The 13,225-nt window shown below is 51.1% G+C and overlaps 1 protein-coding gene across 1 annotated transcript in view; it reads right to left on the bottom strand.

Annotated features, from left to right (window-relative positions):
* EHMT1 (euchromatic histone lysine methyltransferase 1) overlaps positions 1 to 13,225 on the bottom strand; it is a 60,537-nt gene that overhangs the window by 1,731 nt on the left and 45,581 nt on the right. The window contains exons 21-26 of the mRNA XM_084272368.1: positions 12,749 to 12,893; positions 11,751 to 11,828; positions 10,516 to 10,631; positions 7,779 to 7,865; positions 3,406 to 3,484; positions 197 to 372 (exon numbers count right to left, since the gene is read on the bottom strand). Coding sequence (XP_084128494.1) covers positions 197 to 372; positions 3,406 to 3,484; positions 7,779 to 7,865; positions 10,516 to 10,631; positions 11,751 to 11,828; positions 12,749 to 12,893 — 681 coding nt within the window. The remainder of the gene's footprint in view (positions 1 to 196; positions 373 to 3,405; positions 3,485 to 7,778; positions 7,866 to 10,515; positions 10,632 to 11,750; positions 11,829 to 12,748; positions 12,894 to 13,225) is intronic.

The raw sequence follows: 13,225 nt of genomic DNA on the forward strand, positions 1-13,225 counted from the left end.
CCCTCACGCTGGGGTCACAGTCCTCAGTTGGGGTTTTTCCAAAGCTCCAGGGGATGGAGCTTGGTTTTTGGATCCCCAAGGATGCGGACTGGAGAGCAGCAGAACTTTTATCCCTCCTCCAGCCTTCCAGCTCGGTGCTTCCCTGAGCAAGGCGATGGCTCCCTGGGGGACAAGCAGCCCCAGGGACGGCACCTACCCGATCTCCTCTCCGGCTTCTATATGCCTCGTGCTGAAGAAGGCAATCCTGGGGAAGCGGAGGTCCTGATGCGACATGAAGACTCGCACCGGGATGAGGTTTGGCTCGCAGAAGTGGTTTATAAAGCGGCTGATGTTGCCATAGAAACGGGCATCTATGCAGTACACATCTCCATCCTAGAGAAGACAGGTTGCACCTTTCATTAGTCGAGGTCGGGTTGAATGTCGTTACCGCCACTCGTTTCACTAAAACCCACGGTGGAACCAGTGGCCATTCTGCTAATCCCCTGGAGAGCTTCAGGAACAGCAGCGAGGGCAGGACCCCGCTGCAGGCTTAAGAGGGCTGAACACACTTTTATATCCAACAGCACCCTGCAAACAGAGTTCTATGCACACACTGTGCCCCCACCAGCCCCAGGATCTGTTAAAATGCCCATGGCACTGGCAGGCCCATGAGCTCTCCCCAGCCCAGCTCTGCTGAAGCCCCAGCCTGGCGCAGCAGGATCGGTGTTTGGTGCAGACAGACACCTTCTGGGTAAAAGCCACTGGATAGGGAACAGGCATCTGTTCTGTCCTCTAATTGAACACGACAGCTCGGAAACACAAAGCCAGAGCCTCAAGAAAACACAGGTTTTTGCAGATAAAAGTCAAAGCGAGAACAGAGAAATTCCCTTTCCAGAGAGCCCATGGAGCAGTAATATTTTGTTTTCCTTGAAAATAAAAGAATCCCCCTCAGGGCTTTTTTATTCCAGCAGAGAATGACTGTGCAAAGCAGAGACTTTAATTACTGAAGCTAATTTCAGTTGCAAAGAGGCCAAAAGCAAAAGGATCCATTAGCGGTGCTCAAGCTCCCTTTTGGGCAAGCACCTCGCGATCGTTAATGGATGAGCTGCGCCAGATCACACCACCCAATGGGTGCAGGAGCCCAGGGAAGATGTCCCAGCGACTGGGGGAGGCATCACCCCACATGGTCCCATATCACACACCGTGTTACTGGCTCTAATTTCAAGTCATTCCCATCACCCTCCTGCTTTTAACCATGGAAAGGCCACGGTTGGGGAGGACGTTGCCCACTACCACACTACTGCTCTGTCACTTTGCCAGAGCAGAAGCTGCTGAGGAGGACAAGTCCCAAAGCTTCCCCACCTTGCTACCAGGGCATCGGGAACAGAAGAGTCACATGGTGGCTGTCCTGGTTTTGGTCAGGATGGAGTTAATTTCATTTGTAGCAGCAGATGAATGCTGTGTTTGAGAGTAAGATGGGAGTAGTGCTGATAACACCCTGTTTCTAGTTGCTGTCAGACAGTCAAGGACTTTCTCAGCTCTTCATGAGAAAGGAGGGGCGAAGCCAGGACAGGTGGCCCAACTGGCCAAAGAGAGTATTCCACGCCAGTTACGTCCTGCCCAGGATATCGGGGGCTGACGGGAGGAAGGCCTGGGGAGGCTCCGGGACGCGCGGTTCTTGGGGGACGGTCGGGTTCTGGGACGGCTCTGGGTGGCACGGCCTGAGTTGTGTGGTTTGGTGAGAAACTGCATTGTGTATCAACAGCTTCATATATTTTGCTTTGAAGTCCTGTTAGTATTGTTACATTGTATCTTTCTGTTATCTTAGTAAACTATCCTTATCCCAACCCACGGGCCTCTTAATTTCTTGATTTTGGGGTTATTTGCCCCTTTCTCTTCCTTTTCCCTTCCCTTACTTTTCACATTCCCCCTCCCCTTCCCTTTAACCTGCTCTTTTCCTGTAAGGAGCAGGCAGCTGCGTGGATCTTGGCCCTCAGCCGGGTGAAACCACGACATGGCTTAACATGGACAGAAACAACCAACAGTGTGATTTTTCCAGCTCTCCAGCAGAGAGGCCAGAAATTTACTCCTTTGAGCAGCTGAAGAGATACCAGAGAGTGTTTGCTGTGCCATGTGTCCTCCTCGGAGACCCAGCCATGGCAGCAAGTTCTGGCTGTTCAACACTCACCCTCGGTCAGACACAGGGTGGGATGTGACCAGAGGACCCGAATGATTCACCACACATGGGGCCTTGAATGACAACTCGAGGTGCAAGGACATCAGAAACGATGTCCTCACCACCCTCTTTCACTACAGCACAAACCACTCCCTCAAGACACACCAGGATCCCATCTGCCCCTCCTGGGGTTGGGGTTCACATCTCAACAACTTCCCATCACTCAGGAGGCCACAAGACCTGCCTGGCTCTGCCCTGCCCTCCTCTACCCATCCCCACCGGCCTCTCTAACACTCGGTGCCTGGTTTGCTACAGATGCACCACTCGAAAGGCACCATGAAGAAAGCTGTGCCCAGACTTAGGTGTCCTCTTGGTTTCACTGAAGGCTCAAGGAGCAGAGGTTGCCCCTTGGCAAGGCCAGCCCCAGGCAGGCTGCTGCTCATAAAGGCACAAACCACGTTCAAGTCCTGGTTGCTTTTCACCTTCTGAACACCAGGCTGACCCCTCTGTTCTCAGACTGACCCCTCTGCTCTCAGACTGGCTGCAAACCCCATCACTTCTCTCTTTTTCAGCTAGTGAATGTGTGTCACTTTAAAAAAAAAAAAGGCTAAAAAAATAGAGTAAAACTTCTTTGTCACCAGCTGATGACAGAAAGAAGACAGACTGTTTTCCAGCTTCCCTTGGAAGCCACCCCACTTCTCAGAGTCCCCAGCTCACCTTCCTCCTCCTTTCCCAAGACAAGGCTCAAGCAATGGCCTTGCTTAAAAGCTTTAGATGGCACTTTTCAAAGCTGCATTTCTGCTCAGTACAGCCCCTCCGCAGAGCAGCACGGGATGGCTACCAGAAGAACGAGCCTCACGTCCCTGCCAGGGTGGCAGAGGGATCCCTTTGTAAGGGAACAGGGGTTTTTTCAGGCTTTCAGCTCATCTTTTCAGGAGGAACTTACAGACCTGTCAATCCCCCCAGCTGCCAGCCTGCACACACACAAGTGTCAACAACCGAACCCGGATACCCAAACGGTGTTGGCAGGAGAGCACCTTGCATCAAAGCCAGCGTGGGTATCGCGCACCATGAGCACTGCTGGGCTCTGGTACCAATTCACCAAGCCCGGAGCCTCCCTACAACACAGTGAGAGTGCAATCCTCCTCTTTGCAGAGAAGCTCCATCAAGATGGAGCTAAATATTCTCTCTGCTCTTTCAGAGAGGCAAGACCTTGGGCTTGTCTCCTTAGGCACCTTCAGATACAATACCTTGTTGTCAAGGTCGAAGAGGTACGAGTCCTCTTCGCGGACATCTGCCTCAGCATCAGATATCAGCTCTCCAACGTACCTGTGGGCAAACAGGAAAGGCAGAAATAAGACCACAAGCTTGAGTTTAAACAGCCCTTTCAGGGAAGAGGAAAAGAACAGGATTCACAGGCGGCAAGCCACAGCCTTAGAGCGGGCAGCTCATGCAGAGCCACCTGGGCAAACTCCGCTCTGCCAACTTGCAGCAGCTGAATTCTGGCTCCAAACTCCATCTTTTCAGGGCAACACTTTTAATATTAAGAATGGAATCTTACTTCCAGCAAGATTTACCTTCTCCCAAGAACTGTGTTTCCTTTTGCAAATCTCTTTGTTGGCCCCGATGAACACATTGATCCCCCTGTCCTTACACTCATGATCAGACTCATGTCTTGGCTCTCCTGTACACCACTGCAATGTTTGTGCAGTTTAGATCCTGAAGAAAAATGTCTGTCTCCCCCTCTTGTATTTTCCAGGGTGTTCTGACTGATTACATCAGCTACACACCTTAAAAAGTTGTATTTTAAAAGTCTTAGGCTTAACCTAACTGGGTGGGATCCCTAGAAGAATCTAGGCTTCTTCCTCAGTCCCTCTTGAACCAGAATAAATCTTGAGCTGTGATCCCAGTAACAACCACTTGTAAAATTGGATGCCAGCCCTGGGAAGGAGGTGCTGCTTGTCCTGGCACTGAACACTCGCAGTACCTTTAGCGTCCCAGACAGATGCTGGGCTTGCTACAAACCCCCCTGGTGCAGGAGAACCCACTGCACTGCTGCTCCCACATCTGTCTCACTGTCTCCATTAAACTGGGCTGGACTGCCAAGGTTCAGCACTTCCTGCCCTGACAGTCAAAGTGGGAGACACAAGGGGTCCTGAGCTGGAGGGTGGATAGGAGAAAGGAGCAACAGCAGAGCAGATTCTGGTGCGTGAGCCTTCCCGGCCTGCAACGCACTGCTAATTAATTACAGGCAAAGGATTCACGATAGGAATATGAAACACTCTTCACAGCATCCACAGAGCCTTCCCTGATGAGCAGCCATTATCCCAGCATTCCTCTCAGCTCCCAAGGCATTTTCAAAGTGTTAACCAACTGTACCCACTTCCCCTGTGGCTCGAGGCATCGTTTAACTCGGGGTGGGGAAGCAGAGAGCCCCGAAACACTAACCTGGAGAGGACCACACACACTGTGACAAGGGATCATTTGGCTGCAGTTGCCAAATCCAAGCCATCAGGCCAGGCTGCTTTGCCAGAGCAGAGGCTGGCGCTGCACATTACTCCCCTGTTTGCCCCCACTGTGTTTTGCTGTTTATTAAGTGCTCCTGTAAGGCTGTAGCATCACTGGGAATCACACACTTGTTGGTGACCTAAAGGAAGATGATGGGCTGTGAGGGGGAGAACTCACTGTAGGGTGGCTCAGTGGCCAGTGGCAGCTGAGAAACAGCTGAATAACACTGCAAGGAGAGGTACTCTGCTCAGGGCCAGGCACTTCAGGTTTGCAGCTCAGTGAAACAAGAACCCCACATTCTACTTCAAAACTCTTGTTTTGATGTTCCTTTGAAGACTTTTCCTGGAACTCACTTCCTTTCCAGGACTGCTGATGGATAGAAACAGTTCCCTAACTTCCCAGGTCCAAAGTAAGGGAAGGATGCACAAGATGTACACATTCCTACCCAAAAAAAAGAGCAGAAGCATCAGCCCCATCATTTAAGGACTCCCAAAGTCAAGCCAGCATCTTTCTCCTCAGCAATATGTTCAGCATGATGATGGTAAGTAACTACATCTGGGAGCTTCTCACTGCCACTCATCACTGCCAGATCAGAGTGTGCTCCACACAAACGTCAAGAGAAACAAGAAGCCCCTAGCACAGGCTCCAGCATCTTCTGTGGGGTGTGGGAGATGGGATGCCTGGGGCTTCTCTGCCTGAAGGCTTGGCTGAAGTACCTGGCTTGATGGAGATGGCATCTTAGTGAAGCATCTCTGCTTGGTACAGAAATGAGATATTTGGAAACCACATAACGGACACGTGTGGGAAGGCACACAGGGGATCCTCTCAAACCTCTGGTTTCTGACCCCCATTAATTCACAGCCCCTCCAGTAAAAGCCCTTTACCAGTTGTACTGTTTCCAGAACAAGCAGTTTCACTGTCTGGCAGCCAAACACAGAGCAGGTTCAAAACAACCCACAGTGACAACAGCACATGGTGAGCAACCACAGCTTCTGAGAACCAGGAAATTCAGAGTCCAGGGGAAACCTGCACCGAGCACATGGGTCTGCTCAGCACCTGTGGAAGAGCCCAAACACTCCCTGGGATCCCAGTGGGGCAGGGAGGGTGATGTGCTGCATCTCCCCTTGCTAAGCTGCTGCTTCTAGGACCATGCTGAAGGTACTGGATGCTGCTAGTAGGAGGGTCTAGAGGAGCTGAAGCATCTGGAGCAGCTGGGGTCTGGGAAGCCCTGGAGACAACGAAGAGGGCTGGCTCACCACTGCGCTGGCACAGCCTCAGTCCCAGCTGCCAAACTGCTCTGATGCTCCTTGCAGAGGCTGCTGCCAGAGGGAGAAATGCAGAAATGGGAAGGGAACACATTTTTGGAGTGATCAGAGAGACAAGTCAAAAGGTATGTGAAGTACAGAGCAAATAGAAAGGCAGCATGTGTGTCAAAGAGGCATTTACACACAGAAACAGTCAGGACCTGCAGAGCTTTGCACAACAAAAGCACTGTGAGAGCTGTTCCAGATTTGCCCCTCGTGGGCACACATGAAAAATGAAGGACTACAGGTCATCCTTCCAAAGCAGAGTAATGACCTCTGCACAAAGCTGCTCCCTCCTCAGGGCTCTAAAGGAGACCTTCAACACAAAACGCTCTTCCACATGAGACAACCCCAGGAGCTGCTGTGTGGAAGCAGCCCCCGAGCCCCGCTGGCAGTGGGGTGGCTTTGCCAGAGATGGGGAAGAGAAGAACCCAAGTCCCTAATTGCCCAGACACAATCACAGGATGGGCATCACTGCTGCTGGCTCAAGGAGAAGGACTGGAGCTGGTGAGCTGAGTAAATAACGTGTGTGTAAGACTGTAGGAGTCAAGAAGGAATGTGCATGGGCAAGACATCATTTAGCTCAGGGTTTTAGTATGCAGCTCATTTAGATAATGAAGAAGATAGTGCCTGCCACTGAAACTGTGTCAGCAGCTCCCAGCAAGGGTGGAAGGAAGAGTAAAGCATGGTTGTGGTATCTGTACCCATCAGCTCTGATGTGCTCTACAACACATCCTGCCTGAGCTCACCACACCACTGCACAGGGCTGCCCCATTTCCTTGTGCTGCTCACCACTGCCTGTCCCTCCTGCCAGTCAGCATCCAGTGGGATCTGGGAAAGTAAGTGCCCTTTTCTCTGTGAGGAGTTTACTCTCAGGCTCTGGCTCATCTCTGGGTGCTGACCCAGGACACAGGGACATTTGGTACTTGCCAGGAACCCCACCTGAGGACAGACTTGAGACACTCCCCACAAACTGAGTTTGAAGATTTCTGCCTTTGAAAAAGCATTTTATGGCCTGGCAGCTCCACACATGCAAGAAACACTGGGCCCATTCACTGCAGATTTCTCTTATCCTTCTTTTTTTAATTCTGCAATAATCTTCCTCAGTTTCCCACCCTCAATAAAACCTTGGTAACTACTTCTAAAACACCTCAGCACCTATTTCCACGAAGGATGTGAGTCCAGCCTTACTCAGGAGGTCCTAACTCCCTGTAGTATCACGATGGAGAAAACACTTCCCAAAACACTTAATAAAGTTCAGATAAAACTCTAAAAGCCTAAAACCTGGGGGTTCAACAGCAGCTTTGTCACTTGACATAAATCTGAACATTTTTGTTCTTAAGTACTTCACTGAATCGGGGCTGGAACACATGGGTAACGCCAAGTGCTTTACAGTTCTGCTGAATCAGAGTAAAGCCAGAGCTGTGACACTGGAAAACCTCTTGAGAGGCCAGTATTGAAACAGAGAAAGATGCTGTATAAAAAAGTTGTTCCAAATTGCCTTGGCCTTAAGTGTCTCATGTCCACAGTGACCACATTTGCAGCACAACCCAATGGCATTTTTCCCCCCCATGCATGGCTTGTGTTTCAGAGGGGCAAGAGAGCTGAGCAAGACGAAGGAAGGGAGAAAGCTCCACACGATGAGGAAAAGGACACACAGAGCAGGAAACAGAGTCAGGAAACCTCTGCTGAGGGCAAGCAGCTCGGCTCCAGGCCAGCTTGATTTGTGTGAAAACCTCTTGTGAAAGAGGAGCAAAGGAGCCAGGCCCTGGGAAGCCAGTGCTTGTGTGAAGGAAAGCTGGGCCACTTACTCGCACACAAAGGTTCCTGGGGGAATGTCTTGCATCGTCCGGACACCCCAGCCCATCTTCTGTGTCCGAAAAAGCTGCAGTCGAGTCCTGCAAGAGAGGAGTTGAAGGCGTGTTGAAGGCAGCGCCGCGCGGGAAGACAGCCGCCTGCGCAGAGAGGTGAGCAGCAGCCCAGCAACCCGCTGTCAGCACCCACTCAGGGCTGATTCCAACATTCCCCCCCCCACCAGCTCTCAGCACCACTGTGGGTACACTCTGCTCCCACTGCTGCTCCAAGTGTGCAGGGCAGATGCTCAGATGGGAACAAGGGACTCCTTCCCCTGCCCAGCTGCACCATGCAAGGTGCACACCGAGGGACTGGAGAGGGGGCACGGGACTGGATGCTCCGTGTGGTTACACCACTGAGGATTTACACACAGGGTACCAGAATCTCCCCATCAGCATTTCTCCTCCCTTCTGTGCATACATCCTGCACTCAGGGGAAGGCAGGGAAGTTGGAAGGGGACTTAAGGCAGTATAGGTCCACAGGGAGGGGTGCTGCAGGGGCAAGGCAGGGAGCTTACGGTGAATTAGAACACCTTCAGCTAAGTGCTCTGATCCCTTTGCCCTCTGCTGAGGCCAGTGCATTTAGCAACTCCATCATATCCAGCTCCCTGGCTGAAAGACAAGGAAGAAATGTTGCAACTTGAAACTTCTTGATGTAATAGCTGCTCTATGGAATTTTACTGATGGAGTTTATAGGCAGAGAAACAATCCTGTAAGTCATTCTGCCTCCTGCTCAGCCAGAACTTGAGTTAAGTGCAGGATGAACAGTCTCCAGGGCTAGGGAAGGCTTGCTCTGCCCCCGAGGGATCTAAAACCCACTCTCAGCAACGCTGTTATCGGAATCAAGAGAAATCTGATGCTCACCTTAACTTCACCCTGTTGCTTTTTCCAGTAGGTCTCTTCCCCCACCCATTCCCTCTTTGCACTGTCAGCTCAAACCAGGGGCTGTGTGTTTTCTTGTATTTGCGCACGTGCCCCCAGAGCCTTCACCAGGGCAAACCATGACTTAGGAGAACGATCGCTCTCAGAGAAAACAGTTATGACACTGTATCCCAGGCCTGAGGAACCTTCCCCATGTTCTGCCTCATCCATCACAGCAGAGCAGGGAGCTGAGCTCAGGTTCAGGCTCTGCTGACACCGGCAGCAGCAGGACCGTGACTCCGATCTCAGCTCCCTGGCTGAGCCGGGCCAGCCTGCCAGATGGAAACGTGTGCGCTGCCGAGCGGAGTTAATTTGGAGCAAATCTGATAAAGGAAGTGCTGGAGATGGAGTGGGAGCACCCCCGTGTCATGCTGCAGCCCAAAAGCAGGAGGTTTCCTCCGCTGCCTCCCAAGGGACCTGGAGCACAGCTCTGGCAAGCACCTGACCCTACTGCCAGCTTCCCAACAGATCTGCTCTCCCAGGCTCATGGTTGGGTTTCCAACCCCTTCCCATTTTACAGAAAAACACTTCAGCAAGGCAAAAATGCAAAAGCAAAAGCTCTAGCTGTACAGTTCCTAAATAAACACCCACGTAGACACCGGAGCTCTGGAGCTTGGCAGGGAAAACCAGAGAGGGGTAAAGTTCTGTTAAAACACATCGAGCCTTTTCCTTACTTATTTTTAACGTTGCTAAATGTCACTGAAACTACAAAGCTTGCAAAAAAAGGGGTGTCAGTACTAGAAAAAAATTTGCAGAAGACTTTTTTTTTTTTCCAGTGGGACACCTCTGAGGTCTGTGCTGATATGTTCAGCACAGAGGCAAACTTTTCCATAGCAGAGGTCCAAACCAAACCATTCACATTGTTAGCCTGGCACCAAGATCGTTAACAGCGTAATTGGCAGCACAGAGGCCGACAGGTATTCAGGTATCCAATTCAGGGCGAGATGTGCCAATGATTTCACAGAATCCCAGGGGTTGGAAGGGGCCTCGAGAGCTCATGGGGTCCAACCCCCCCCTGCCAAAGCAGCTCCCCAGCTCATATTGCACAGGGCAGCGTCCAGACGGGGCTGGAATCTCTCCAGAGATGGAGACTCCACACCCCCTGGGCAGCCTGTCCCAGGGCTCCCTCACCCTCACTGGGGAAAAGTTCTTCCCCATATTGGTGTGGAACTTCCTATGCTCCAACTTGCAGCCATTGCCCCTTGTCCTGTCTCCACAGACACTGAAAAGGGGCTGCCCATTTCCCCCTGCATCCCATACTGAAGATATTTATCAACATTAATAAGGTCCCCCCTTAGTCTTCTTTTCTCTAAGCTGAACATTTGGAAATGTTAAGCAGTCAAGTCTGGGCACACTGGCCTACATTTCTAATATAGGCTGCTAACTTACAAAATCTTCCAAATTCAAGCTTTGCAGTTGCCTTTGCTGCTGTTTTCTTCACAGCTCTCCACATGAGAAGTTACATCTAGGCTGTCTGTGCAAACCCACAAGCCATTTATATGGTTTACGGTCAGGCTGATGAAAGAGCTGCAGTTCCCATGTGACAGTAGCAGGGACAGGGTGCAAATATTAACTGAACTCATCAACCTGCTGTCGTTTCATCCCCATCAGCTGCGTACGGGAACCCACTTGCATCCCACCGCTGTTTGGTGGTACCTGCCCCTACTCCTGTTTTATGGGTGTTATGGGTGAGCTGTGACTACAGCCAGGAAGCTGCTGCTGGGTTTGGTGTTGGTCTTGCCAGGATCAGGTGGGTTTGGATCCTCTTTCTCACCTGAGTCCGTTCTGCACCACTCGGTTCCGGCAGGTTCGCCAGCAGGAGCAGGCGTGGTTACACTCGAAGATCAGCGGTGGATCAGACATGTCAAATTCAGGTAGGAGTCGTCCATCCTGAAGAGGAGAGACATTCAAGACTAGGTCAGTGGTCTATTCCTGGGTCCCCAGATTCCCCCTAGTGTAAAAACAGGCCAGAGAACCCCAAGGTGGAGAGACGTGCCCAGACCTCCCCAAAACCAGCATCAAACCTCAACTTCTGCACTGGTTTTGCTCTGCCCTGACAGCAGCACACTTGCCGGTATCACCAAAAGCTGATGAACAGCAAGAAACCACCTAGAGTTCTGCTGCCTGGCATCACCCTGTGCACCACCAAAAATAGTATCTTACAGGGCTGTGCAAAAAACCAGTGTGCAGCATCATCATCATCATCATTTTGCAGTGCTGAGGAGAGAAGCGGGTGCTTAGGACATCTCTGGAATAGAGCCTAAACTTCCAGCATACAATGCCAGTGCACCCAAGTTCTGTGCACCACGTTATTTTCCCAAATAACCCTCCCAAAAAAGCTACAACTCAATTATTTACCAACCATACAGGATTAAGGAAGCGAGGGGACACAGTTCATCGCATGTAACAAATTTGGCTTTTAAGGTTTGAGAGATGTAATCACCTATTTAAGGTGTAAATAAAATGGCTACAAAGGAAAGAAAGATGCCAAAATTCCCCCTGGGAAAAATGTGCAGAGATTCACAGAACTTCTTAGCAGAACCTGTCAGAATACTAAGTGCAAACCTCCCTGAGGACTGAAGGATACCAACCCAAAACACACCAGGTTTCTGGCAAAGCTGCAGGTAAAACATCTTTACTTTGCCTTTCATCCAGCAAGATCACAATAAATAAAAGCAGGGAAGAAAAAGAAGCCTCTCAGCTCCCCTCCCCTGGTTTACGTTGCTCTGGAACGGAAGCGGATTTCACGCATGGATTATTAAACGGTGTAATTAATGGCTCAGCTGGCACGACTGTACCACAAATAACTACCACCAGGAAAGCTTTCCTGAGTACACACGTTGTTATCGCACACACCTCAAAGCTGAGCCTACAACTGCAGGCATTTTAGAGCAAGAAGTAGAGGACTTGTGCAAGGAACTGTTGTTACGGTACTATGAGACACCCAGAGTGTGCAAAGCTCAGTTCCAACACCAGCCCTAAGCCAAGAGGAGGGTTCTGAGTCCTCACCTTGTCGTACCAGCAGCGCATACTGAGCTGGCCACACATGCAGTTGCTGGAGGAGCAGTCGTCTATACATACGCAATACTGGAAGAGAAGCAGAGGGGTTAACTTCGCTCCGCTCGCCCGGAACTGAAAGAGCATCTTCTGTGACTCAGAGAGGAAACCACAAGTCTCTGCCTCCTCCTCCTCCTGCTGCAGCTCGTTAGCCAGAAAGATAATCAGCCTCAACAGGTCAGTGGCATTTTCCCTCCATTATTTACAGAGGTCCAAGGACTCCAGCTTGCAGTAAAGGATCTCATAATGAGACATCTCCGTGTCCCCCTCTGCTACTGACCTTCCTCCATGTCCTAGGAGCTGTACTCCACACTTGAGAACAAGGAAAGCACTGAGGAGGGACCAGAACAGGGAGATGATGCACCACGATGTCTCAGCCCTCCCCTGCTGCTTCTTCCCACAGGGGTGCTCCAGCTGGCTGCCTCCTCGGCACTCCCCAAGCCAACACAGCCCCACCACCAGCTGCTGCACAACAGGGCTGGGGCACGGGAAGTTCACTTCAGTCACCCAAGAGCTGTGCCCAGAGAGGGATCACCCTCACCCTATGCTTCCCCAACTCTGCTTTCACAACCCAGCCTTTCGAGGACTTCCAGTATCGTGATGAAGACCCTGGCCCAGATGCTGCAGTCAGAAGGCAGACAGCATGAGGAAGGTCTCCCAGCAACTCGCTAACTTCCCAGAGACAGGAAACGATACATCTGAGCCACATCAGCCAGCAGGCAAAGGCTGCTGCTACAGCACCCAGCTGAACACAGGGGTTATCTCAGGTCTCAGGAGCGAAGCAAAGCAGAATCCCATCTCCTAGAGCAAGAGTTGGAGTTTAGGACTACAGACTTAGCTAGAATGGGAGGGCAATATTCCCAAATGTGAAGCCTGTCCTGAGGCACAGGGCACTGCAATGTCTCTGAATGCACAGGAAAAACCAGAAGGGGATACACAGGCTCCCTCACCTGTAAATGAGTGATGTTTCTATCAATGTCCATCGGGGAGGTGACACAGTTCTGTGAAACATATTTGTAGTTGCTGGGACAGGGTTCATTGTCCACTGAATTGACACAGGGAATCGGGATCCGCTCATACCCCCGGGCGATGTCTCTGTCATTGGGAGAAAGAACTGTCACAGAAGAACAGCTCCTGGAACATGGGGCCATGCAAGCACCACCCCAGGGCAGAGCTCTGGCTTTGATCACTGAGCACTCAAAGCCTGAAAGCAATTTAGGCTAGAACAGAGTTCATCTCTTTCCACCCTGCCTTAGAGATTGTTCTTTGTGCCTGCAAACATTCCCATTCAGAGGACGGATTTACAAACCACGGTCTGAATCAGCATGTGCTTAGTTCTCTCTAAGCTCAAACTGACCTTCACACCAGTTTAAAGAGCTCAGTGTGCACTCACATCCATTCCCCAAACCAGGCCCCCAGCCTCCCCC

Source organism: Gallinula chloropus (assembly GCF_964237585.1).
Source record: "Gallinula chloropus genome assembly, chromosome: 18".
NCBI lineage: Eukaryota > Metazoa > Chordata > Aves > Gruiformes > Rallidae > Gallinula > Gallinula chloropus.